This window comes from Sporothrix brasiliensis, assembly GCF_000820605.1.
Source record: "Sporothrix brasiliensis 5110 chromosome Unknown Cont19, whole genome shotgun sequence".
NCBI lineage: Eukaryota > Fungi > Ascomycota > Sordariomycetes > Ophiostomatales > Ophiostomataceae > Sporothrix > Sporothrix brasiliensis.
This window is the reverse complement of record NW_024467138.1, coordinates 359293-383309: the sequence shown is the minus strand read 5'-3', so window position 1 is coordinate 383309 and position 24017 is coordinate 359293. Positions and strand designations below refer to the sequence as shown.

General features: G+C 61.7%; 8 protein-coding genes and 1 non-coding gene across 9 annotated transcripts; 2 read left to right on the top strand and 7 right to left on the bottom strand.

Annotated features, from left to right (window-relative positions):
* Positions 1-1354: 1354 nt before the first annotated feature.
* Positions 1355-1445, top strand: SPBR_09532. Its single transcript has one exon. It is a non-coding gene; the product is annotated as a tRNA-Gln (tRNA).
* Positions 1446-1808: 363 nt separating this feature from the next.
* On the bottom strand, positions 1809-2912 carry SPBR_00773 (zinc alcohol dehydrogenase; the record flags this gene model as incomplete). Its single annotated transcript, XM_040759092.1, has 1 exon — positions 1809-2912. The coding sequence occupies one exon, from the start codon at positions 2910-2912 to the stop codon at positions 1809-1811; it is 1104 nt and encodes a 367-aa protein (XP_040617908.1).
* Positions 2913-3475: 563 nt separating this feature from the next.
* Positions 3476-4807, bottom strand: SPBR_00651 (indoleamine 2,3-dioxygenase; the record flags this gene model as incomplete). The annotated part of the gene is made up of 1 exon (XM_040758970.1): positions 3476-4807. The coding sequence occupies one exon, from the start codon at positions 4805-4807 to the stop codon at positions 3476-3478; it is 1332 nt and encodes a 443-aa protein (XP_040617907.1).
* A 1140-nt stretch (positions 4808-5947) lies between these two features.
* Positions 5948-8034, top strand: SPBR_09028 (kynureninase; the record flags this gene model as incomplete). Its single annotated transcript, XM_040767154.1, has 3 exons — positions 5948-6721; positions 6784-7758; positions 7801-8034. The coding sequence occupies 3 exons, from the start codon at positions 5948-5950 to the stop codon at positions 8032-8034; spliced, it is 1983 nt and encodes a 660-aa protein (XP_040617906.1).
* A 796-nt stretch (positions 8035-8830) lies between these two features.
* Positions 8831-13075, bottom strand: SPBR_00050 (NRPS-like enzyme; the record flags this gene model as incomplete). The annotated part of the gene is made up of 1 exon (XM_040758370.1): positions 8831-13075. The coding sequence occupies one exon, from the start codon at positions 13073-13075 to the stop codon at positions 8831-8833; it is 4245 nt and encodes a 1414-aa protein (XP_040617905.1).
* Positions 13076-16037: 2962 nt separating this feature from the next.
* On the bottom strand, positions 16038-18026 carry SPBR_00353 (choline dehydrogenase; the record flags this gene model as incomplete). Its single annotated transcript, XM_040758672.1, has 2 exons — positions 16038-16846; positions 16919-18026. 2 exons carry the CDS (start codon positions 18024-18026, stop codon positions 16038-16040), a joined length of 1917 nt encoding a protein of 638 aa, XP_040617904.1.
* A 1280-nt stretch (positions 18027-19306) lies between these two features.
* On the bottom strand, positions 19307-21304 carry SPBR_00350 (uncharacterized protein; the record flags this gene model as incomplete). The annotated part of the gene is made up of 2 exons (XM_040758669.1): positions 19307-20190; positions 20284-21304. 2 exons carry the CDS (start codon positions 21302-21304, stop codon positions 19307-19309), a joined length of 1905 nt encoding a protein of 634 aa, XP_040617903.1.
* A 651-nt stretch (positions 21305-21955) lies between these two features.
* Positions 21956-22588, bottom strand: SPBR_09056 (uncharacterized protein; the record flags this gene model as incomplete). The annotated part of the gene is made up of 1 exon (XM_040767182.1): positions 21956-22588. The coding sequence occupies one exon, from the start codon at positions 22586-22588 to the stop codon at positions 21956-21958; it is 633 nt and encodes a 210-aa protein (XP_040617902.1).
* A 988-nt stretch (positions 22589-23576) lies between these two features.
* Positions 23577-23888, bottom strand: SPBR_01142 (uncharacterized protein; the record flags this gene model as incomplete). The annotated part of the gene is made up of 1 exon (XM_040759459.1): positions 23577-23888. The coding sequence occupies one exon, from the start codon at positions 23886-23888 to the stop codon at positions 23577-23579; it is 312 nt and encodes a 103-aa protein (XP_040617901.1).
* Between the last annotated feature and the right edge of the window lie 129 nt (positions 23889-24017).

The following is a 24017-nucleotide window of genomic DNA, read 5'->3' as shown; positions in this document are numbered from 1 at the left end:
TGTGGGGTGCGGTGTAGCTGGTGAAGCTTTTAGCGGCGTCGAATTGTTTGTGCCGCTGTCGACAGGATTATATGTCGCTCCAGTCGCCTAAGAAACGGAACGAGGGAACCACGGATACATAGAGACAGCATGCACAGAAGAATCGGCTTCCAAACCAAAGATGGGGCAGACTAAGCGTGCCGGAAATATGGACACGGGACAGGGGAAAGGCGAGAGTGCAGGTCAGCCAAAGACTCTGAGGAGGGTTCGTCTCGAGGGCGTCGCTGGGACGGGTTCGTGAAGGAAAATGGGACAGATGAGTCAAGTGACAGTGGTTGAGGACGGGCCCGCCTGGGCTATATGTGCAAGAATCGACAAAGTAAAATAGGGAACGGACTTGGAGTGGCGGGCCAATACCAATGCCTCCGAAGAAGATTTGCCAATTGGCGGGGGATACGGGACGTCGGGCAGTCGAGAGTGATCTGTTGTCGTACAGCAGAATACAATTCAATCAGTGATGACGCAGTGGCACGCGGTACACGTATTGATAAAGACTAAACCAACACAAATAATTCCTACACGTTCGAGTGCGTGCACAACGTCTCAAATAAAACAATCGCAAGGTACTTTGTTAATCCAGCAAACCGCGAGCGATGCGACGAGCGTCCGGGGAAGAATCTGGGCCGCAAGAGGGGAAGGAGACAGAAGGCGGCAGTTATCGTCCACCCAAGGCGGCTGTATTGGAGGCGACGGTGGGGATCGCGGAGGTGGAGGAGGGGAGAAATGGGGATCCCGAGTACGACATATAAGGTGAGCAGCCTTGGCCGTTCTTGGACTTGGAGACAAAGGACAGTCGGAAATACACGAGTGCGCCCTCTGGAGATACGGACAAAAGAAGAGGGAGGGCCGGAGTGAGACGTGACATGGAACAACCTACGCACGACACTTGGCCCTCAGTGTGCCTCCTGTGCGACATGCGACTGCACGATTTCCCTCGCTCGTTTGATCCCGATTCATTCAGTTTAGCGGGACGACTTTAATCCCCCACGTAAAACCACGTTGTGCCGGTTTTGTGAGGCAAAGGACACAGCTCAACTCAAGCAAGAGAATGAGAGGCACGAAAAACCATCAACAGTTGTACTACAGATGGAATAGAAACTATAAATATTGGTTGCGAACGATCAGCTGTGAGACAAACGCGTTATGAGGCTTCTTCTTGAATTGTCGAGACTGTCGCATGCATCCGTTGGTAGTCCTTAGTTTGGACAGAGGAAGACTGTCAAAGTGTTGAATGTTGCCGAGATTAATATGGGACACGTACAGCTAGCTGCCCATATATAGTTGCGAAAGTGTAACTTCATATCCAATAACAAATGGTCCTATAGTCTAGCGGTTAGGACATTGGATTCTGATTTCTCCGAAAATCTGAATTTCCAGTAGCCCCGGTTCGATTCCGGGTAGGACCTTAATTTTTTATTTTTTTTGGACTTTTGGTTGACAACGACACAGCCGTTATTTACTAAAGTGCTATGTCAAAGTACATAACAGGTGAATTGCTGTTTATAATGAAACTTATTATTAATGTCAACTTGGTTTAACTGGGTTTTGTTTTCTTAAAAAAAAAAAAAAAAAAAAAACGTAATTATCAGGATAGTAATTGTGATATTACACCCTCTGTTGCTTTGTTCCTATCCATACTAAAAGTGTAGCACTGAAAAGCAATTCATCTGCAAACATCCGACGTGCACTTAGATAACCGTCCATCCGGCGGCAATAATAATATAGACACACTGGTTATACAACGTGCCGCCCCGACCAATTCACCTCTGTCATCCCCTAGTATCCTCCGCCACACGCACCACAATTTTGCCCTGCGTCCGCTGCGTCTTGAGCCGTGCATAGGCCCGCGGCACATCTTCAAAGGGCACGGCCGCTCCGCCGTCCAGCGGCACCGTCAGCTGGCCCTGCGCCATCAGGTCGAGGAGCCCGCGCAAGATGTCGGGCGTGGCGCGGCCGGTCACGAACGGCGATGCATGGCGGCCGCCGCCCAGGAGGGTCGGCCGGTACACGATGGCGACGGCGTCTTTGATCGTGCCGGGCTCCATGCCGATGCGCGGGAACGCGGCGCCGGCCGCGAGGAAGGCGTCGGCGGCTTTGTAGAGGCCAAAGCGCATGCCGACGACGTCGACGGCCACGTCGTAGGGGCGGCCGGCCTCGTTTGTCTTTTGGACGAGGGCGTCGGCCACGTCGGTCGTGCGGTAGTCAATGACGTCGTCGGCGCCAAGGACGTCGCGGACGAGGTGGGCGCTGGCGGCCGAGCAGGTCGCCGTGACGTGGCAGCCGCGGGCTTTGGCGAGGGGGATGGCAAAGCTCCCGATGCCGCCGCTGCCGCCGTTGACAAACACGCGCAGAGGTGTGTCACGGTCACGCCCGCGCCCCGTCGCCGTGTTGTTGCGTGCCTGGGCGGCCTCGATCTGCGGGACCAGCGCGGTCCACGCCGTCGCTCCGGCGAGGCCAATCGTGGCGGCCTGCTCGACCGAGACGCCGTCCGGAACCGGCACGACGTTCACCGAGTGCGCCAGGGCATAGTCGGCCAAGGCGCCGTGCTGGGGCTGTGGCGGGAGCTTGCCAGCGACGAGCTGGCCTTTTTTCAAGGTGGTGGTACTGGTGCCGACACGCACAACGCGGCCGCAAAAGTCGACGGCGGGCGTGGCCGGTGTCTTTTGGAGGAAGCCGCCCACCAAGGGAAGCTCGACGAGCTTGTAGTCGACGGGGTTGAGGGAGGCGGCCAGGATGCGCACCAGCACGGCGTCGCTTTGGCCCGGCGGCGGGGCCTCCAGAGTGCGGAAATGGCTGGGCACAGGGTAGTCGGGAATCAGTTTGAGCGTGTTTTCGATGCCGCCCTTGCCGGTCTGGTAGACCCAGGCGCGCATTGTGAGCGGGAGTTGTGTGGGTGTGTTTGCCGCAACCATGTTGGGCTGTGATGCTGCAAGCAGGACAGACGAAAGGCGCTTCGTTGGGGAGCGCAAGTCCGTGTTTTGTATTTGCTACGACTTCGTCTTGCCAAGCTCAGGCAGCAGGTCACACCATACTATTGCACATGTGCACAGTAGGTCAGGAACATTTTCAATTACCCTCCTTTTCCTCGTTGTTTTGTCTCCGCTACTCTGTATTTGTGGTCCACTTTTGTGGTGATACTAAAGGATGCGGCGGTCGGGGAATTTTGGCCGACATCGAAAATCAGGCAGTGGTTCAAATGACGGCGCATCCGGAGACTTACCGGTGGGCGGAGACTTACCGGTGGGCGGAGACTTTTCCATCGGAAGGACCATTCTCGTGCGGCACGACTTGATGCCGGACCTCTTGGACGTAACATGACCAACAACCACGGAGTGCAACGTGTTTACTTTGCATGTAAAAAATACAAGCCGTGTATTTGAAAGGTGTCCATTATGCAAACGATTTTATTAGCTGATTAACATAGCATCATACTTCGTTAGTCGTCTCGTGACATGGGTGCCATCAAGACCCCTGCCTGGAGCGTTTCGTCGCGCGTCTGCTTCAAAAACGGCATGAGCTCCGTTCCACCGGTGCCCGTGAGAATCTCGGCGCCGTCTGTTCTCGAGGGCATGTGCGCCAACCCTCTCAGTTTGGGGGCAGACTCGTCGGCTGCTGTGGTCTTTGCCTCCACGGCGGCCTTCTGGCGCGACGGGAGGATGATGTACCGCGCGACGATGGCCAGGTGCTTGTCGCGGAACGCGGCCAACGCCTTTGTCGTGTCCTCGAATGCTGCGGCCAGCTGCCTCTGGTCGTCGGTCAGCGCCGCACCTTGTGTGGCCTGCATGACAAAGTGTCGGATGCTCGGCCTCGCAGCGACGTGTTCCAGGAACCGCCGGTGCGGGCCCGGCATGTAACCGCGAACTTCTTCGTGGAAGCCTTGTTCTCGGGCGTTGTCGTTGGCGCCGGGCCCGTGACAACCATTCGAGGTGTGCTCGACGCCCAGCACAATGTCAAAGAACTGGAGAAGCGCGCTCTGGCCGTTGCTGCCGCCGCGCAGCTGCCGCCAGGCGCCGCAGCCGTCGCCCTCGTCGTAGAACACGCCCTGGGGCAGACCTTGCGCGGCCATGTGCTTGCTGCCCGCGAGAAAGGGCCGAATCTGAAAGAAGAAGACGGACGGGTCGCAGCGCTCGTGCATGCGGTCGAGGAGGCGGCCGATGTCCTGGACGCAGGGGACAAACCGGCGGAGGGCGGCCGTCACTTTTGGGATGTCGTCGTCTGTGCTGGCAGTCTGGGCGTCCAGCAAGACAGGCACGATCTTGGCCGCACGGTACTCCATGGCGACCGACACAACATAGAACCACGACTCGGACTCGGTGCCCGTGAAGGTGTGGAGGGCGCGCAGGCGGTCGAGCTGGTCAAAGGGAATGTCGCCGGCCCCCTCAGTGGTAAAGTTCCACAGGTTCAGCGCCGCATAGGTGGCCACGGGCGGCAGTTCCAAGTGGTCGGCGACGGCCAGCAGGGGCACGGCAATGCATGGAGGCAGGACGTCCGCCACGACGTCGTCGCCCCAGATGTACGCGTGCGTCAGAAAGGCCAGGATCACGTACGCCCGGCGCCACTCAGGCTCGGACCGCAGGGCATGCACCGACAGGATGGGCAGCCGGTCGACCTCGTTCCGCAGACGGTTTGCCTGCAGCAGGGCCGGCAGTTGGCGGATGATGGCCTCCCATGGTGCGTAGTACGGGTCGGGCAGCGTGGCCAGTGGCAGCTGGGGTGGCAGGAAGCCGTTGTCGGACAGGCCGTACCGGTGTGTAAATGCAGGGTCCATGAGGGAGGGTTTGCACTTAAGTGATGTAGATGATGGTTCAGCTTAAGTCCCAAACAAGCAAGGCGCCGTTCTGGGGCACAGCGGAGCAAAAGGAGTAATAGTAAATGGAATGAATGGAATGATTGGTGTGGTTAGCTGTATGTGCTATGTGCTATGAGACTTGGTGTGGATTATGTTGGCAGGTGTTGGCAGGTGTTGGCAAGTGTTGGCATACAAAACAGGAAGGCACGACCAGCCAAGGGAACCGAGGGAAGAGGGAGCGCAAAGACATGAAGTAGACGGCCGGCCAGATTGACTGCCATGGTCAAAGCTGGTATGTCTTGGCCGCGGGTCATCAGACGGAAGCGGAGAACTACGAACGAGGAACCATCAACGCGGAACTGGAGACGGGGGCCAAAACGTTACGAGGATATGAAAACAAAGCCGCTCCGACTGACGGTCCTTTGCTCTTGCAACTGCCTGTTTGGGGCAAAACTAGTCAGTCAATGCACGTGAAATGACGATACGCACAGTCGTGTGCAGAGTAATCCAGAGGAAGGCGCGACGGAGATGGTCGAGAAAACCAAATTCCAAGGAAAGAGCAGCCAGCAGGTGGTAAATATTCCCTCACGGTTTCGGCTACCCACGGATGGCGGCGGCCTTGCAGTGACGTCTGGGAGGCAAAACACCCCTGCAGCGGCGGTTCAAGCACTGTCCCGCACCGCGGAGACAATGCGCAGGGGGTGCAGGTGGAGCGCGGAGAGGCGGCCGCGGGCTGGGATGACCGCGCTAGTGTGCCCTACAGTGGGCAAATACAGGCTTGTGCTCTAGGTCTTTTGTATTGTGCCCGAAATAGCGAGCCAAGGCCGAAACCTGCCGTTTTGGGTAATCGCGGGCATGTAAGAGGGCAGGAGCAGGTGACGTGGGCCACGCGCCATTGCCGTGCCAGAGACCCCCAACGCTGACTACAAAGTGGTCTCGCGCGTCCAGACAACGAAACCCGGAGAGAGGCCATCGAATAGCACGGCCCAACACACAAACTCGTGCGCCTCCCAGCTGCCCTGCACTAGCCGCTTACACGTTGCATGTTCTTGAGACCTTACACTTACAGAGTACCTTATTAAACGGCCCCATCAAGCCCGTCCCCGGGCCCCTCCCAAGATGATGACCATTGCGCAGCTCAGCACGGCGCTTCGTGACGACTACACGTCCGTCACGTTCGCCGACAATGCACACACGCTCGACTATGCCGAGGAGCTCGATGCGCACGACTTTCTCAGCACGTTCAAGGATGAGTTTGTGCGGCCGACGCGGGAGATGATTCGCAGGGCGGCGCCGGCCAAAGCGGCCAAGGGCAACGACTCGGCAGAAGAGGCAGGGAGCAACGGCCATGCGGACAGAACCGAGACGGCACCCACGGCCCAGCTCGAGGAAATGGCGGGCGCACGAGCGGACGGGAAGCCGCCGACGCGCGGCCTCTACGACCTGGTGCCCGGGACCAAGCCGTGTGTCCAGGGCGAGCATCTGGCCATGATGTACCCGACGCACACGGAGTCCAGCCACCTGGCCATGTACTTTTGCGGCAACTCGCTGGGGCTGCAGCCGAAGGCGGTGCGGCGGTACGTCGAGGCGTACCTGGACACGTGGGCTGCCATTGGCGTCCAGGGGCACTTCCATGCCCTGGCGAGGGATGCGAAAGATGCGAGGGACGACGACGCACAACTCGAAGAGACGCCAGTCGCCCTGAAGCCGTGGCAGGAGATGGCAGCCGAGTGCTCGAAGCAGATGGCCCGGCTGGTGGGCGCGTCGCCCGAGGAGGTTGTCACGATGAACACGCTGACGGTGAACCTGCACCTGATGATGGCGAGCTTCTACAAGCCGACGGCGACCCGGCACAAGATCATTGCCGAGTGGAAGCCGTTTCCCAGTGACAGCGTGCGTGGCAACTGGCCCACATGACCTTTTGATTGGTTTGTTAATTGCTAACAGAACGGCAGTACGCGCTGGAGTCCCAGATTGTGTGGCACGGCCTCGACGTGGCCAAGTCGCTCGTCGAGCTGAAGCCGGACGACAACTTGTACATCTCCACGGACGCCATCCTCGCCACCATTGACGAGCACGCCGCGGAGACGGCGCTGCTGCTGCTGCCCGGCATCCAGTACTACACGGGCCAGCTGTTTGACATGCCGCGCATCACGGCCCACGCCCGCAGCAAGGGCATCGTGGTCGGCTGGGACCTGGCCCACGCGGTGGGCAACGTCGAGCTGCAGCTGCACGACTGGGACGTCGACTTTGCCGTCTGGTGCACGTACAAGTACCTCAACGCGGGGCCGGGCAGCATTGCCGGCGCCTTTGTGCACGAGCGCCACGGCGGCGTGGACGCGTCGTCGTCGTCGTACGAGAAGAACAACAACGACGGCAACGCTGACGACTATGACGTGCGCACCAACGCCTTCACATACCGGCCGCGGCTCGCGGGGTGGTACGGCAGCGACCTCCGCGTGCGCTTCAACATGGCCAAGACGTTCCAGCCGACGCCCGGCGCGCAGGGCTTCCAGCTGTCCAACCCGTCGGCCGTCGACCTGGCCAGCCTGAGCGGCGCGCTGTCCGTCTTTGACAAGACCTCGATGCGCGACCTGCGCACCAAGTCGCTCGTCCTGACCGCCTACGCCGAGAAGCTGCTCAACGACATTCTGCAGGACGCGCGCGACGCCGCCGAGGCCGCCGAGGCGATGGGCGCCCACGACCACGCCGCTTTCCCGGCGGACGCCGCGCCGCCGTTCCGCATCATCACGCCGGCCAACCCGGCCGAGCGCGGCGCGCAGATCAGCATTCTGATGCGCGACGACGACTTTCTCGACAAGTGGGCCGCCGCCATGAAGCGCGCCGACATCGTCATGGACATGCGCAAGCCCAACGTCATCCGCATCGCCCCGGTGCCGCTGTACAACACCTTTGTCGAGGTGCACCACGTCGTCGCGCTGCTGCGCCACGTGCTCATGTCGTCCTCGTAGGGTGTGAGGATTCACGTGCGCCACTGGCTCGCCTCGGTCGCCTCGGTCGCTCAGGACACGGACCCGAACCTGGACCCGAACACGGACCACACGCAGCCCCACGACGCGCCGGGGAATTTTGAGCTCTGGCAGGCGATGCCGTACTACGACGCCACCAACTACTTGGCCTTTGCGTGGGATCTGGCCGCGGGCATGGACTGGGAGGGGGAGGACCCGGATGCCATGCGGGACTGAGTGCTTGGAAGGCGCGATGCAAGGAGCATCCTCCCACCGTCCAGTTGGACAGAATGCTTAGTTGGAATACAGAGTTACGGCCTACATCAATTGCATCCCCCACGTTATCTACTGTCGCGTGTTCCTGCGTAATGGCTCTTCACCCGGAATGAAGAGGCCGAGTCACAAGTTGGGGGCAAGCGGGGAGACTGACCCAAACCACTCTGGCGATGCTCACATGCATTCGACGCTTGCAGATGGAGAGACAAAACGAACAGCGTGCAAGATCAGCATTGCCAAACACATCAGAAAATGCGGAGAGGGCAGTGTGTCGGTGTGATGTGAATGGAGGTCGATAGTAAACGTCTTCGTAGAGAGGGCATCATCCGTTTAGGCAGGCTGTCAACGTTGTCAACACGTAACTGCACACCATCCTGCTCGCCACGGCCGGAATCCATCAGGGCAAGGTCGACGACGCGTTCGGGACGTGTACTGGCGCGAACACCACCGCATCTGGCACGGCCAGATCAACCCCATCAACCCCATCTCGTCCGCCAACATGGAGCGTCTCTTTGCCATGGACCCCGACGAGATTGCCGCCACGGACCCGTTCATTTGCATGGTGTAATGGGTAATGTGAATCATTGTATTCTGGCAGCCCAAATGTTAAAATGCCGTGTCTCTTGTGTGTTGAACCATTTTCCACGCTGAAAACAAAGTAAAGCAAGTAAATAGTAACGAAACAAAAGTAAAACAAAGCAAAACAACGCAAAACAAACATGAAATCATCGCTGCAGATCGTCCCATCTCCGTCGCCCTAAATCGGCTCGTCCCGCGGCTCAATCATCACTTCGTTGACCGCGACGTGCGCCGGCTGCCGCAGCGCATACATCACGGCCGACGCCACGTCCGCCGGCGCCAGCACCTCGGCGCCCGTGGGCGTGCCGTACTTGTCCATGGCCTCTGGGTCTGTGGACAGGCTGAGCAGCTCGGTGGCCGTGTTGCCGGGCTGCACGGACGTCACGCGCAGGCCGGTGCCGGCGGTCTCGAGGCGCAGGCTCTGCAGCACGGCCTCGACAAAGAACTTGCTGCCCGAGTAGACGCCGAGGCCGGGGAACACTTTGCGGCCGGCGTCGGACGAGATGCACACAATGTGCGGCGAGCGGCCGCGCAGTTGGTCATCACCACCGCCGGCGGCTAGCTCGGCCGGCGTGGGCGGGTGCGGCTTGGCCCGCGACAGCATGCCCGGCACCGTGGCGGCCAGGCAGTGCAGCAGGCCCTTGCAGTTGACGTCGACGGTGCGCTCCCACTCGTCGGTGCGCACGCTGGCCATCATGGTAAAGTACATGACGCCGGCACAGACGACCAGAATGTCAATGGGGCCGAGCGCGTCCGTGGCCGCCGCCACCAGCGCCTGGACCTGCGCGGCGCTGGTGACGTCTGTCGGGCGCGCGACGACGCGCACGCCGGCAAACTGCGCCTCCAGAGCCGCCTGCAGGGTCTTGAGCTCGCCGAGACGGCGGGCGCCGAGGGCCACGTGGGCGCCGTCGCTGGCCAGGGCCGTCGCAATGGCGGCGCCAATGCCCGAGGAGGCACCGACGACCACGGCGACGCGGCCGGCCAGCGGGCCCTTGGGCAAGGGCACGACGCGGTCGACGGACGGGGCCACCGCGGCGGCGGGCACCGCCTTGGGCCCGTGGGCGAGCCAGCCGCGGGAGTAGAAGTGGCGGGTGTACGTGGCCAGCAGGCCGAGGTCGAGCTGGGGCCGCGTCGTCGTCTGCTTCAGCTCCGTCTCGTCGTTCTTATCGTTCTCGTCGGTCGGGGGCAACAGCAGGGAACGCGTCTTTGTGTCGTCGAGCAGAATCACGAGCTTCAAAAAGTCCACCGACGGCATGCCGGCCCGCAGGACGTCCATGGGCGACAGGTCCTCGTCGTGGCGCGCGGCCGGGGCGGCCGCCGGCGAGTGGTTGCTCTGGTCCTCGTTCCACCGCGCCACCCACTCGTCCCAGTCCACGGCCTCGGTCGGGTAGCCCAGGACAGCGAGACGGGCAAAGAGGTCCTTGGCCAGAAGCGCGTCGGGGTCGCCCACATGGTGAATGGTGTTGTCCGCCGTCGTCGTCGTCGACGCCAGCTGCACAATCGTGCGACACGCCGCGTCCACCGGCGTCATCTCCACGCGCCAGCCGTCCACGTTGGGCGCGTACCCAATGCGCAGGCTCTCCACGACCAGGGCCGTGACGACGTCGCGCGGGTTCGTGGCGCCCGTGGCGCTGTGGCCGCCGAGCGTGCCGGGCCGGTAGATGCGGGTGGGCAGGCCGCGACGGCCGGCCTGGAGGACCAGCTGTTCCGCCGCCCATTTGGTCTGGCCGTAGCCATCGGCAATCTTGTCGACGACGTCCGCGGCCAGCACGATGGGCGTGTCGTCCTCGGTCCAGGCCGTCTTGGCGGGGGGCAGGACGCCGTTGGTCGAGATGTAGTGCAGGGTGGCGCCGCCGCGGCCCACGAGCCGCAGGACCTCCTTGGTGCCGCCGACGTTGGCGTCCCGCAGGGCGTCGTACGGGTAGACCAGGTTGACGTGCGCACCGGCATGGACAACGGCCTGGACGCGGGTGGCAAGGCTGTCAAAGTCGGCGTCCGAGAGGCCCAGGCTGGGCAGGGCCAGGTCGCCCGGCACGATGTGGATGCGGTCGGCCATGCTGTCCTGCCAGAGGCCGAGGCCCAGCAGATGCTTCCGCACGCGGGGCATGCCGGCTGCGGAGGCGAGCGATGCGGACGCCGCGGGGCGGCGCACCAGGCAGTGGACGGTGGCCGAGGTGGTGGCCAGGAGCTCGGCGAGCAGGAACGCGCCGAGGAAGCCCGTGGCGCCGGTCAGGAAGATGTCGGTGGTGGCGGGGTCCGTAAGCGACTGGGCGGCCTTGGGCGCGTCGGGCACGGCCAGATCCTCCGGCAGGGTGCTGTCGTCGCGCAGCATGGACAGCAGCAGGCCGTTGTCGACGGCCGCGGCTGTGGTGGCGTGGGCGGCGCGCGCGGCCGCGGTGACGGCGGCCACGTGGCCGGCAAGGGTGGGCGCGCGCATCAGGGCAAGAAGCGGCACGTTGCAGCCGTACGAGGCGGACAGGCGGTTCGACAGCTCGGCCAGGGCCAGCGAGTGGCCGCCGAGGTCGAAAAAGTCAAAGTCGTGCTGGGGCTGGGTGCGGGCCAGCTCGACCAGCGTCTCGTCGCTCTCCATGCCGAGGCAGGCGGCCCAGTGGCGGCGAATGTCGGTGGGGTCGATGCGCGCCGCGGCATCCAACGTGGTGTTGGGCGGCGCGGCGGCGGCAGCACCCGCGGCCCACAGGATCTGGGCCATGCTCTCGGCGGGCGGCGTCACGGGCGGGCTGGGGCCGGCGCGCGCGGGCGAGGGGGCGGGCAGGCCCTTGATGTCGACCTTGCCGGACACCTTGTGGGTCGGGAGCGTGTCGAGCTCGACCCAGAAGACGGGGATCATGTAGTGGGCCAGGTGGTCGGCCAGCAGGCGGCGGGCCAGCGGGCTGTGGCCGTCGGCGTTGATCTCGAGGGCGGCACGGGTGCCGTCGGCGCCTGTGTTGGGGCTGCCCTCGGCCTCGCGCACGACGTAGGCGACCAGCTGGCGCTCGAGGCCCTCCTTGTCGGCCAGGACGACGCAGCTGCGCACGGCCAGGTGCTTGACAATGGCGCTCTCGACGGCGGCCGGATGCACGGTGTAGCCGCGGACCTTGATCATGCCGCCGACGCGGCCGCTGATCTCAATCTCGCCCGAGGACGGCAGGATGCGGGCCTTGTCGCCGGTGCGGTACATGCGGCCCTCGCCGGCAAAGACGTCGGGCAGAAACACGTCGGCGGTCGTCTCAGGGCGGTGGAGGTAGCCGCGAGCCAGCAGGGGCCCGCCGACGTACAGCTCGCCGCCGACGCCGGGCGCCACCGGCCGGCCGTCCTCGTCGAGGACGTAGGTGTGTGCGGGCAGCAGCGGCGGGCCGACGGGGCACACGGTGGCGTCGGCGGGCAGGGTGGCCAGGGTGGTGCGGATGTCGCCGCAGGCAATCTCGTGGGTCTCGCTGGCACTGTAGCAGTTGAGCAGGCGCACGCCGGCCAGGGCGGTGGCGGCGCGGCGGGCCAGGTCGACGGAGACGACCTCGCCGTTGAACCAGAGCGTGCGCAGGTGCGGGAGGCGGGTGGCCAGGTCGGGGTAGCGGCCGAGCACGGTGGCCAGCAGGGTCGGGGTCATGAGCGTCTCGGTGGCCTTCTTCTCGGCCAGAAAGGCGACGAGGCCGACGGGGTCGTAGCTGGCGTCGTCGGGGATGGTGAGGACGGTGGCGCCGCGCAGCAGCGGGCGCAGAATCTCCCAGACAAAGAAGACGTTGCAGGCAACGCGGTCACCGGGGCCCAGGTCGCTGACCTGGAAACGCAGGGCATAGGACTGGACGGGGGCACTGTGGGGGTTGCAGATGCCCTTGGGGCGGCCGGTGGAGCCGGAGGAGTAGGAGACGAAGGCGAGGCGGTCGAGGTCGGTCGGTGAAGGGAGGGGAGAGGGCGATGCTGCTTGTGTCGAAGTGGATGTGGACTTGGCCGTGGATGAGGATGTGGATGTGGATGTGGGCTCCGGCGTCGTGAGCGCGGCCAGGTCGGCCAGCGTGGTCGCCCGCTCGAGCAGGATGCGCGGGATGTGTGCGGGCACCTTGTCGGCATACTCGGCCGAGGTCAGGATGACGGGCGGGTGGGCATCCTCAATGACGTCGGCCAGCAGACCCGGCGGATAGGCGACCTCGAGGACGAGAAAGGCGCCGCCGGCCTTGAGGGCGGCCAGGCAGGCCACGACGTACTGCACGGTGTGGCCCATCAGGACGCCGACGAGCACGTCACGGCCGACGCCGTAGACGGAGCGCAGGTGGTCCGCCACGAGGTCGGTGGCCCGGTCGAGCTCGGCATAGGTCCACGTGGTGGCGTCGTCCTCGGCGGCGACAGCGTTGGGCGTCGCGTGGACCTGCTGGCGGAAGAGGGCCACCAGGTCCTTGTCCGTGTCCATGGGCAGCCTGGTGGACGCCATGACGGTGAGTGTCGGGCGATGAGGAGGGAGGCAGTGATTGTCTTGGTCGTGGGATAGTAGGATGGTGAATATTGGGCACGCGACAGAGCTGTGAAAGAAGCAGATGTGAGGCGAGAAGTGAGGCGAGATGTGAGGCGAGAAGTGAGGCGAGAAGTGAGGCTACGGGGAAAGAGGAGAAAGGTGGGAGTGTGCCCCAGACTGGCGATGCGCTATCGATTAGGAAGGCCCAGAAAGTGGAAAAGAGGAAGGTGGAGGGGGGATAAGGGCAAGATGATAAAGAACTTGAGGAAGGGGGAGTGGACTGCACCTTCCCTTTTTCTACAATCACGACTGGGGCGATGGGACTGGAGAGCTCCGGATATCGCTGGATCACTACGGGAAGGTGCCGCCCACGCTACGATGACAGGCTACAGAGGGTGCAGGTCACTCAATGGACATGAATGGACATGGAAAAGGCAAGACGAGGCGGTGCGTCGCCACAAGGCTACGTCAATGCTCCATGCTGCGATCTAGACTTGCCCTGGATGTACGCCGGGCAGACGGTCTGTCGGGCACTTCGGCCCGGCCATCGGTTGTCGGTTTTCATTGTTGGCTGTCGGTGAAGGAAGCGAGGGATGGCAATAAAAAAAGAGAGAGAAAAAAGAAAAGAAAAAACAGAAAAAGAAAGAAAGAAGAAAAAGACAAAAAAGGACAAGAATGGACGCTGACTGCGTGGGGAGGGAGCGAGGGGAGGCAGCACGATAACGTGGTGGGTTCGTCGAGAAAAACTCAAAAAGAAGGCCGCGGAAAACAGGGGCAGGATTCATACGATTGGCCAGTTGCCAGTTGGGATGGAGTTTGTTGGGACGAGGTCGAAAGACGGAGAATATGGCAAGTGAAAAAAGAAGTCGAAAAAAATATAAGCTGGCAGATTCAGCATCCAACGCTAACCACGTCCTGCAGATAAGCGGCGGCCACTGACATGTGCAAGTGCCACCGCTGGGCCAATGTTGGAGCACAATTGGCCAAATCGGTCCCAGTTCAGACTGATGCTGTCATGGCGATTCTAGAAGGCGAGAGTCCCCTCCATCATCGGTGCGCCACCCAGGCCAAGCAGGCAGCGGGAGGCCCTCGGGGCGGGAGGCTCTCGGGGCGGGGATCGGGTGGCTGATTCTGGGGAGGTTCAGGGCATTGCGGCCAGGCCATTAGGCCTGGCCTACGAAACGGACACGTTTTAGGCCCGGCCGAGTGTCTTTGTTGTCCATTACGTCGTGGATGCAGGAAGGGCCAATGGCGTGGTGGTAGTTTTGTCGATCAGCAGAGAAGTGAGACGTGAGAAAAGAGAAAGCAAGATGGGGAGTGGCAGAAAAGGCGCATCCAATGGAGAGTGACAAACATCGTGCGCGTCGAGGACGTTCGTGGGAGACGCAAAACAAATGCAGCAATGGGGCCAAAGGGATGTGCGGTTGGAGATGCGTCGACGCACCGAACGTGTGGGAGCCAGGCTGACGCGGGATGTATCTTATCCTAAGAGAGGTGGGAGCGGCATGTTGGAGGCTGTTGGGGCATTTTTGGAGTTAAATTGGAGCACGCCTGGAGCACGACTGCGTGGGATGAAGCGCAGATCGAGGTCTGGATGCCTGCTGCTGGAATGAATTGGCCAATGAGCGCCGGCCCCGACTTGCACAAACAGTCATGTGAGCAGAAGACGCCTCATTTGCATGCAAGCCGATGAAAAGAGACTGCAGATGAAAACAGATGCAGGTGGATGCAGATGGATGCAGACAAAACACGACAGACACGTCCGGCGAGGCTCGGTGAGCAAATCGGGAGAGCGGGCACATGACCACTTTGTTTTGCATGTCTGCAGTCGTGTGTTCACCGCCTCCGTTGCCTTGCGTGTCATATATGTTGTATGGTGCATCGTGCATTGAGTGGGGGCCGTCAGCCTTCAGCTTTGTTTCAGGGATTTTGTGATGAATACGTGAATATGATAAATACAAAAATAGAGATTGTTGTTTGAGCCGGATTTATTTTTGTGAAGTTGATTTAATCTAATATTTTTCAAGATATTTTGATGAGGCCATTACTTTTGTATGCCTTATCTTTACGTGACGTAAATAATCCACAAAATAAAGGATCAAATTCAAAAACAAGATAGTCGCAATCAATACACCTCGCAAACGGCTTCAACGTTACTGGATTTCATACATTCAGTATCATAGCCAATCTACTTCGAGCGTTGCCTCCTCATGAAATATTTGATTTGATTCCAACGCACCGCTTCAGTTGCCAGTACAGGCCTTTCACGCTTTCGGTCGACGTGGTAGACACGGAAATTGCACGTTGGCTAAGCTTTCTGGGCCGGCAGTGCTGACCGTTATCTGGTGGTTAGAGGGACGCAAGGAAGAGATACAAGGACACACATCATACGTCGTACCCTGTTCAAGTAGAGTGACGATCCTGCGGAGGAATACGGAAGGCGTACGGCGTACTCCGTCAAGGACCAGACATTGTTTCCGAATTGAGCTGCATGCGATGGCCGTGGCAGGACACGGCGTGGAACGTGGGACGTGGGACGTGGGCGGCGTGGGTTGACACTGCAGGGGCGTGGAGGTGTGGCAAACAGCCAGACAAACCAGGAAAGCAAACGTAAACGTGACAGATGGCGTGTCACAACGAGCGACATCGGGCAGCGTGCATGCAGCGTCGACGGGGGTCACATGGCCCATGCTTGTGCAGATTGTTGAGATGCTCGAGACCTGGCGTCCGCGCAGAACGGAGGCGTGCCGTAGATGATGTCGTTTTTATTCCATTCAATGCCAACTGTCAGGCTCTTTCGCTGGGAGGTTGTCACTATCAGTCACAGTCGACCATGAGGTATCCATTAACAGAAGGCAACGCCAACAAAGTTGACAACACGCCACATACCAAGCAGCCAGCTCGTTGTTCCTCACCACATCATACAGTCGCCCCCCCCCCACTACCGCAGCCCGTACTTGGCCTTGATGACGGCCGCCATCTTCTCGCCCGCCGCGTACATGGTGGCCGACGGCGCGCCGGCCACGGGAAACGGCCAGAAACTAATGTCGAGGACGCGCAGGCCCGTGACGCCATAGACGCAGAGGTCGGCGTCGACGACGCCGCCGAGGCGCCGCGGCAGCATGGCGGCCGTGCAGCAGGCGTGGCCGTTGGTGGGGTTGAGGGCGGCGACGAGGGCGGCGGCCACGGCGGCGTCGGACGTGACGCCGGGGCCAAAGGGCGCGGTCTCGACGGGGCCGAGCGCGGCCATGGCGGGGGCGGCCATGAGCTGGCGGTTCTTGCGGAGGAGGGCGGCGTAGACGGCGAGGTCGGTGGGGTCGGTGGCGGCGCGGTAGTCGATGCGGGGCGCGTCGCGCACGTCGGCCGAGGCGATGGCCACGGTGCCGCGCGACAACGGCTTGAAGGCGTACAGCGTGCTGGCCGTGTCGGTGTTCCAGTGCAGCCCGCCGACCGCGGCCTCGCCGGCGAGCTGCTGCAGCAGCACGGCGCGCTGGGCCACATAGCCGGCGGCGACCGTCGGATCCGTGCCGGCGGGCAGCGCGGCGGTGGCGTTGCGCGCGCGGGCGGCGGCGACGATGGCCTGGTAGTCGGGGGCGATGTCCTTGAGCGCGAGGGCCGCAAAGTTGGTGCTGAGCGTGCGGACGAGCGTGTACGGCCCCGTCTTGGACGACTCGTAGCGGGCATGCTGCGCGGCGTCGTACGTGGCATTGTCGAGGAGCGAGCCCCAGTTGGGGGACACGTTGTTGGTGACTGCAGATGTGTTGGTACGTCAGTAGATGCTTGCCATTCGGCTTCCCCCTCCCTCCCCCCCGCGCAACGTACAGTTGTATGTCATGGGGATCGTCGGCTGGTCCTGAAAGTTCTGGCCCACGCCCGGCAGGTCCGCCACCACGGGGATGCCAAACTGCGCCAGCAGCGCCTGGGGGCCGATGCCCGACAGCTGCAGCAGCTGCGGCGTGTGCAGGCCGCCCGCCGCCAGCAGCACTTCCTTAGACGCCGCCACCGTCGCCGTCACCGTCGTCGGCGCCGTGCTCGACCCGTCAGTGGCCACGAGCTGCACGCCCGTCGCCCGCGCCCGCTTTCCGGCGCTGAACAGCACCTTGCTGACCGTCGTGCCCGGCAGCAGGTGGTAGTTGGGGCGCGCCGCGGCCACGCGGTCGTAGTGGCTCGCGCGCGCGTCGCTGCGGGTGCGCGTGGTGGCGTCCTCGGCCAGCGGCAGCCAGAACACGCCGCGCACCGAGCCGTCGTTGGGGTCGGTGTCGGGCGCGATGCCGGCGTGCACGGCCGCCTCGTACCAGTGGCCGCTGCCGGGGAAGCGGTAGTTGGGGTACGTCGCCTGCACGGGGCCGGCCGTGCCGTGCACGCGGGCCGTCCACGAGATGTTGTTCTGCGCCGCAAACGCGGCCGCCGGGAACGTAACGTTCTCGCTCTTGCAAAAGTACGGCAGCAGGTCGTCCCACGCCCAGCCGCGGTTGCCCAGCGCCGTCCACCCGGCGTAGTCGTCCTTGTCGCCGCGGAGGAAAATCATGGCGTTGACGGTGCTGCCGCCGCCCACGACGCGCGCCGTCGCCGCAAAGTACACGCCGTCGTTGAGCCCCGCCTGCGGCGCCGAGAACAGGTTCGGCCACAGGTACGCGGCCGGGTTGTACGCGCCGGGCACCCGCACCGCGTCCTCGCCCTGGTCCAGCGGCCCCGCCTCGACGACGAGCACCGTGACCGACGGGTCCTCGGTCAGCCGGTCGGCCACGGTCAGTCCGGCAATGCCGCCGCCGGCAATGACAAAGTCGTACGTCGTCGACGAGGCCGTGGCGCGGTCGACCAGCGTGGCGTGCTTGGGCACCACGCGGGCCAGTGCGGGCGCCGCCAACACGAGGCCGAGAAGACCAAGACCGCAGCCGGCACCCCGTGCGCGTTTGGGCAGGACGACCATTGTGGAAGCAAATGTAGAGTGTCGGTGACGAGAGCAAGAAAAATCAGCGGGGCGACGTATTCTCAACACGCATCGTACGACAGCAGGGAGGACAATGATAAAAACAAATCAACGACACAGACAAGGCGGTAAGGCCGTGCAGTTCATCCTTGAGCTTTGGGACCTGGGGCAAGACAAAGCAGGGCGAGACGGGACGAGACGGGACGAGACGGGACGCACGCATTTTGTAGTCGAGCTGAGCATGCACCTTTTTTCTTCTGTCGTGTGTAAGTGGAGGGATGTAACAGTATGATGGAGGCAGTACATCGTAAAGGGACAAGCCGGGCAGTCTCACCAGCCAGCCTTCCTCACCACTCAACGACATCTCAACCCAACAGACATTCAGTCGGCGACAACTCTTCTCCTCGACCCGTGCCGTCTCCCGCAGCCGCCTTCTCCGCGCTGCTGCTTTGCTATCACGGCCTTTTTCTTGTTACGACTTGCTTCTTTCTTACGTCAACCCTGTCGCCTCACCTGCAGCTTGAAGAGGGGCAGGGTCACTGAATGCATATAACGGTCGTATTTCTCCGCTGCATCCTGGTGCTGTCCCAGAGCTACAATTCCATGGGACGCGTGGATTTTGTGTGAATTCTTTCTATTGTTGTCCTCCGTCTGCCTCGAGCCCCTCTTCCCCTCTCCCATCAGCGTCGCATCACCCAAGAAATGCCCCTGGTCAAGGCTGGTCTGGCCATGCAAGGCCCTGTCAGCAACATTTTCAGCCTCTGATATTCCCTCTACTGACTGTCCTGCCCTCTCTCCCAGCCGGCGGACAGCCGACATTGTCCATTCTCAATCAACTCAGGGATGTCCGTTGGCTCCACCATCTTATTGACTTCCGTGCACATTATCTCCTCGTTTGCTCTTCTTTTCTTCTTTTCTTCTTTTGGCCTTCCATCCGCGTTCCGTGTGCATTCCATCGTCTCCATCGCTTCCGTTCCTTTCGTCTGGATATTCCCACGGTCCAGTTGTCCCTCCACTTGTCCACTTGTCCGCACCAACATGCAGATCAACTACCCTCTTTGGATTTGTTGTCCACTCGTATACTGACTTTCTTTACTCGTCTCCTCCTCGTCTATTTCAGATGCGCTGTGACATTGTTTTGCATTTCCACCAACAGAACGTATGTGCCATTCTTTTTGCTTTATCTATCTCACGCTGGATGTCGCTTCCCTCGCCGTCTCGCGCTGCCGCGCAAACGTGCCCGTCCGCTGTGTGCCTCCGCTGTGTGCCTCCGCCCCCGTCTAGATGCGCCCCCGCGCCAAAAACTTGTCGGGAATGTCCACGTACTTGCAGCGGATGTACTCGCAGAGATTCTTGCCCAGCGAGTCGAAGCCCGACGTCGAGTTGAAGCCGCGGTCCAGGAAGTCCTTGAGCAGAAAGTGCACGGCCCGGATGTTGGGGAACTCGCAGCGGTCAATCGGGCGGCCGACGTCGTCCTTGCCCAGCAGCGCGCGCAGCTTGCCCGTGCTCAGGACCGTGCGCAGCCAGGCCCACTCGTCGTCGCGGCGCACAAACAGGCCGAGGTTGCAGTTGGAACTCTTGTCGCCCGAGCGGCCGAGCGCCACGTAGCCGAGCGGCGCGCGCGTCGTCGGGCCGAACTGGGCGAGGTCGACCGGGTCCGCCGTGTCGTAGCTGCGCTGCTCGCGCGGGAACGTCTGCGTGACCGTGGGCGCGGGGATGTGCTGGACGGTGCCGTCCGGCAGGTGGGCGGTCTCGCGCACCAGCGCCTGCGGCATCAGCGCGACCCAGTACTCGAAAAAGGGCCGGCCGATGGCGGTGCGCATGTCCGGGGCCATGGTGCCGCCGGGGTAGCTCTGCAGCAGGTTCTCGATGCAGAAGCGCGCAAAGGAGCCGCGGTCCGAGTCGACAAAGGAGCTGCCGGCCAGCAGGTCCGGGTCGCGCGTCTGGGCAAAGATGCGCAGGTCGACGGTGGCCTCGTCCTGCGTGGCCGGGTCGGCGGGCACGGCGCCGGCCATCATGAACTTGAGGCAGCTGAACTTGTCGAGGTACGCGCCCATGCGCGCCTTGGTCTGGCGCTCGATCATGGCCGCCTTTTCCTCAATGTCGAGGCCGGTGAGGTAGAAGTGGAACTCGGCCTGCATGCCGCCCTTGGCCGTGATGCCGACTGGGGGGGGGTCTGTGGTTAGTGCATGAAACAGGATACAGAATAAAAAAAAAGGAAACAAAAAACATCACAGTAGGTACCGAGGGGACTCACCTTTTGTCGTCGGCGGTGGCGGAAGACCCTTGACGCCCGAGACGTGGACCTCGTTCTGGCCGACCTGGACCAGGCGCACGTCTTTGATGGACGCCGTCACGTCCGAGTTGTAGTACAGCGGCCCCTGGATCTCGTACAGCAGCTGCGACGCCACCGTCTCGATGTTGACGAGGCCGTCGCGGTTCCTCTCCATACCGATGACGGCCTCGCCCGCGTGGTCGACGGCCGCGATCGGGTAGCCCAGGTCGAGGTCATGCCCGCCCAGGTCCTTGAAGGCCGAGTAGTAGCCGCCCGTCGCGTACGTGCTGCACTCGATAATATGGCCCACCATCAGCGCGCCCGCCAGCGCCGCCAGGTCCGCGCGCGTCCAGCCGTGCCACCACATGGCCGCGCCCACCGTCACCGACGCGTCGGCCACGCGCCCGCACAGCACAATGTCCGCGCCGCCCGCGAGGCACGCGGCAATGCCCGTGCCGCCGAGGTAGCACTGCGCGCAGAGGGGCGCGAAGCCCCATTCGGAAATGGGCCTGTTGGCCGGCAGGCTGAGGAACGGCTCGCCCTGCGCGTAGAGGTCGAGCACGGCGTCCGTCACGTCGTCGCCGTCGACCACGCCCACCGCGAGGGCCACGCCGTGCTTCTGGATCAGCGCCTGCACCGCCGCCGCCAGGCCGTGCACGTCGGACGCGCCCGCGTTGACCACAATCTTGGTGCCCTTCTGGGCCAGCCAGGGCAGCGCCGGGTCCAGCTCCTCGAGGAAATACGGCTCGTAGCCCTTGGCGACCTCGGTCGAGCCGGACGTCATCGTCTTCTGCGCCAGCCGGTCGCGCTTGTCGGACCCGCGCAGCGTCATGTTGCACTCGGACATCCAGTCGCCCGTGATCACGTCGACGTCCTCGTACTTGGCCATGTCGTGGATCGCCCGCTTGCGGTCGTACACGCCGCCAGAGCACCCGGCAATGCGGATGGGCCGCTTGGGCGTGCCGGCGCCGTTGGCAACATTAACCTCACCGGCAGAACCCATGGTGAGAGGGTGGTGGTGGTGTGGGTGGATGTGAAGAGAAAAGGAAATGGGCGGTCGAGAGAAAGATGATGGAGAGAAATGCGAATGTGTGACGGAAGAAACAAAGAGACCAAAATGGAAGTCAAGGAGGGAGAGACCTGATGATGCTTAAATATCAACAGATGACAGGGCCGCTCTCATCTGACTTCACGTGTCGTTTCTTGCAAGTCTCGAGAGTCATTAGCCAAAACGCCCACTCAACACGAATCTCATCTCTCGTCTCCTCCCGCCCATCCTCCCACGCTACACAGCTTCTCCTCACTTTCTGTCTCGTCGACATCACCCATGGCCGCGTTTCCGGCTGTGGAATGGCCCGTTGGGTGTTGTCTTGGGCCACACATGGCCACTAACACGACTCGTCCTCGCCGCGCTAATGATTCACCAGGCGGTCATCCACTCGCCATGGATGACTGCACTCAGACACGACAAACGACAGGATGGATGTCTGCAGGGAGTGAGCACAGCGTGGAACTCGGTCTTTCGTCTATTCTTGATCCTATCGCTACGGCAGAGCCACCACTGACTCGTCTTTTGATTTCGATGTTGACGTCGTCATGATAGTACGGTGTATCGTCTGGAAAACAATGTACACTCGGCGTTGCTACCAAACGACTACAATGCACTTGTCACCCCCCGCTTGTACAAAAAGCCGTGCTTCACCTGCAACACCGCCGTCGACGCCACGTGTGCCCCCGCGCCGAGAAGGGACGCCGGGCCCGCATAGCCCGCGACAGTGCTGTACGCCTCGGCCGTCACCACCACGTCCGACCCCTTTTCCTTGTCCGTGTACACGCCGAACCAGAGCGCGCCGCGACGCCGCGCGGCCGTGAACGCCCCCGCGAACTGCTCGCGTACGTCCTTTTTCGGTACGCGGTACGTGCTGACCACGACATACGCATCGGTTGCCCTGTCGAGCTGCGGCGACACGTACTCGAGGTCCGTGTGCGCCGTAAACCAGACGACCGGCGCGCCGTCGACGTGGCCCGGCACCCCGAGCCACTGCACAAACCGGCCCACGCTGTCCGTCGCCACGTGGCTGTCAAACGCGGCCTGGTCGTCGTACTCCTCAATCATGTACAGGGCCGCGTCCGTGGGATCGTCGCGCGCCACAAGGGCGGCGTACTTGCTGACGCCCGGCTCGCCGGCGTGGGCAAACGCCGTGACGGGCGCGACGACCCGGAGGAGCTCGTCGCGCTTCTGGGCCGTGTGCAGCGGCAGGCGGGCAAAGACAAATTGGCGGGACATGGTGGGTGACGGGGGTGCGTCTGGGCGGTGGGAGAAAGGGGCTGTCAACACTGTTGACGATCGGCGCTTCTGTGTAAGTTTCAGTGTAAGTGAGAAGTACAGTGAGTTTGTGAGTTTAGCGGTCTCCGGCGTGCGTGTCCATAGGCATGTCGCCCACGACTACGCTGCCGTTGACCCATTAGCACCCAAAATTAGTGCATGGACGTACCAAAGAAATAGTGCTGTCGTATGCCGTACAGACGATAATGGGGATAATTGGAAGGTCAAGAAAAAGAAAGAAAGAATAACACTTTGAAGCAGAGCTGGTCTCTTGCAGCACATTTTAGAACCACCGTCCTCGTCTGTCCTCCAAGCCGCCCAGTCCCGCGGCTCATGGCCACTGATTCAGTGACCGTTGGCGGGTCTGGGGAAGCTTTCCCGGGCTGCGGGGTCGGCTGTTCGGTGCCAGTGATGCTAGTGATTCACTAGCGCATGAACTCACTGACGCTGTGACAAAGGAACAGTCAAGATACCCCAAATCCCTAACGCTGGGGCGAAGGACCACATCTCCCCGTTTGTTCAGGAACGTGAACGTCCTCGACTTCTGCCAGACCACTCGCCTAGAACACTCAGTCCAGGAAAGCAATCATGGCACAGTTAGCTGATCACCTGATCGTCTACCGACATTGGCACACAGAGCAGTGCAAGGTGTTGAATCGCACATTGTTTCGTATATTTCGCTTCGTATCTTTACTACTGTCTCGCCGCAGACCGATATCATTACGGCCGGCCCATATCCTCGGTTTCTGGACCGGCGATGCCTCCAGCTTGCGGCGTTCAGGCCCTGACGGTGACGTCGTTCGACCAAGCGAGCAGGGCAATGGCTGCTTGACACGGGGCAAGAGTGGTCCTACGGTGGAGAAAATACTGAAACGAGAAACGCAATGTATTACTATGGAGTGCAAAGTATGAAGTAAGATACTTATGGGAAGTAATGCAACTTGATCTCCTAAAGAGTCTCAATGGGTGCCGCCAGCCAGGTGACGGCGCCGTTGCACCATTGGATCCATTGTCCTGGTCGACCCGGTGCTGGCGCCGGCAGCTGCATCAGCTCACCGGCAGGACGATGCATCCAGCAGGTCGTGGCTCCGGGGGCATGGTTGCACGGTATGCCGTACGGTTGGGGCTGGACAAGCACGGCCCCGCCCGGCATGTGAGGATTGACAGACGTGTAAATGGATTGCTGGGCCGGGTAGACGACCGACGGGGCGCCGTAGGCGAGCTGGGGGTTAATAACTTGTTGAAGTGGATATCCGCTCATGGTCTGCGCAGGAACAAAGTATAGCAGAAGCATTGATGTGGATGTGTGTCGTATGCAATGTCGTGGGGGCGAATCTGCCTTATGAAAGAGCCCTGGCAAATACGATGGCGAGAACACGAGCTTTTATAC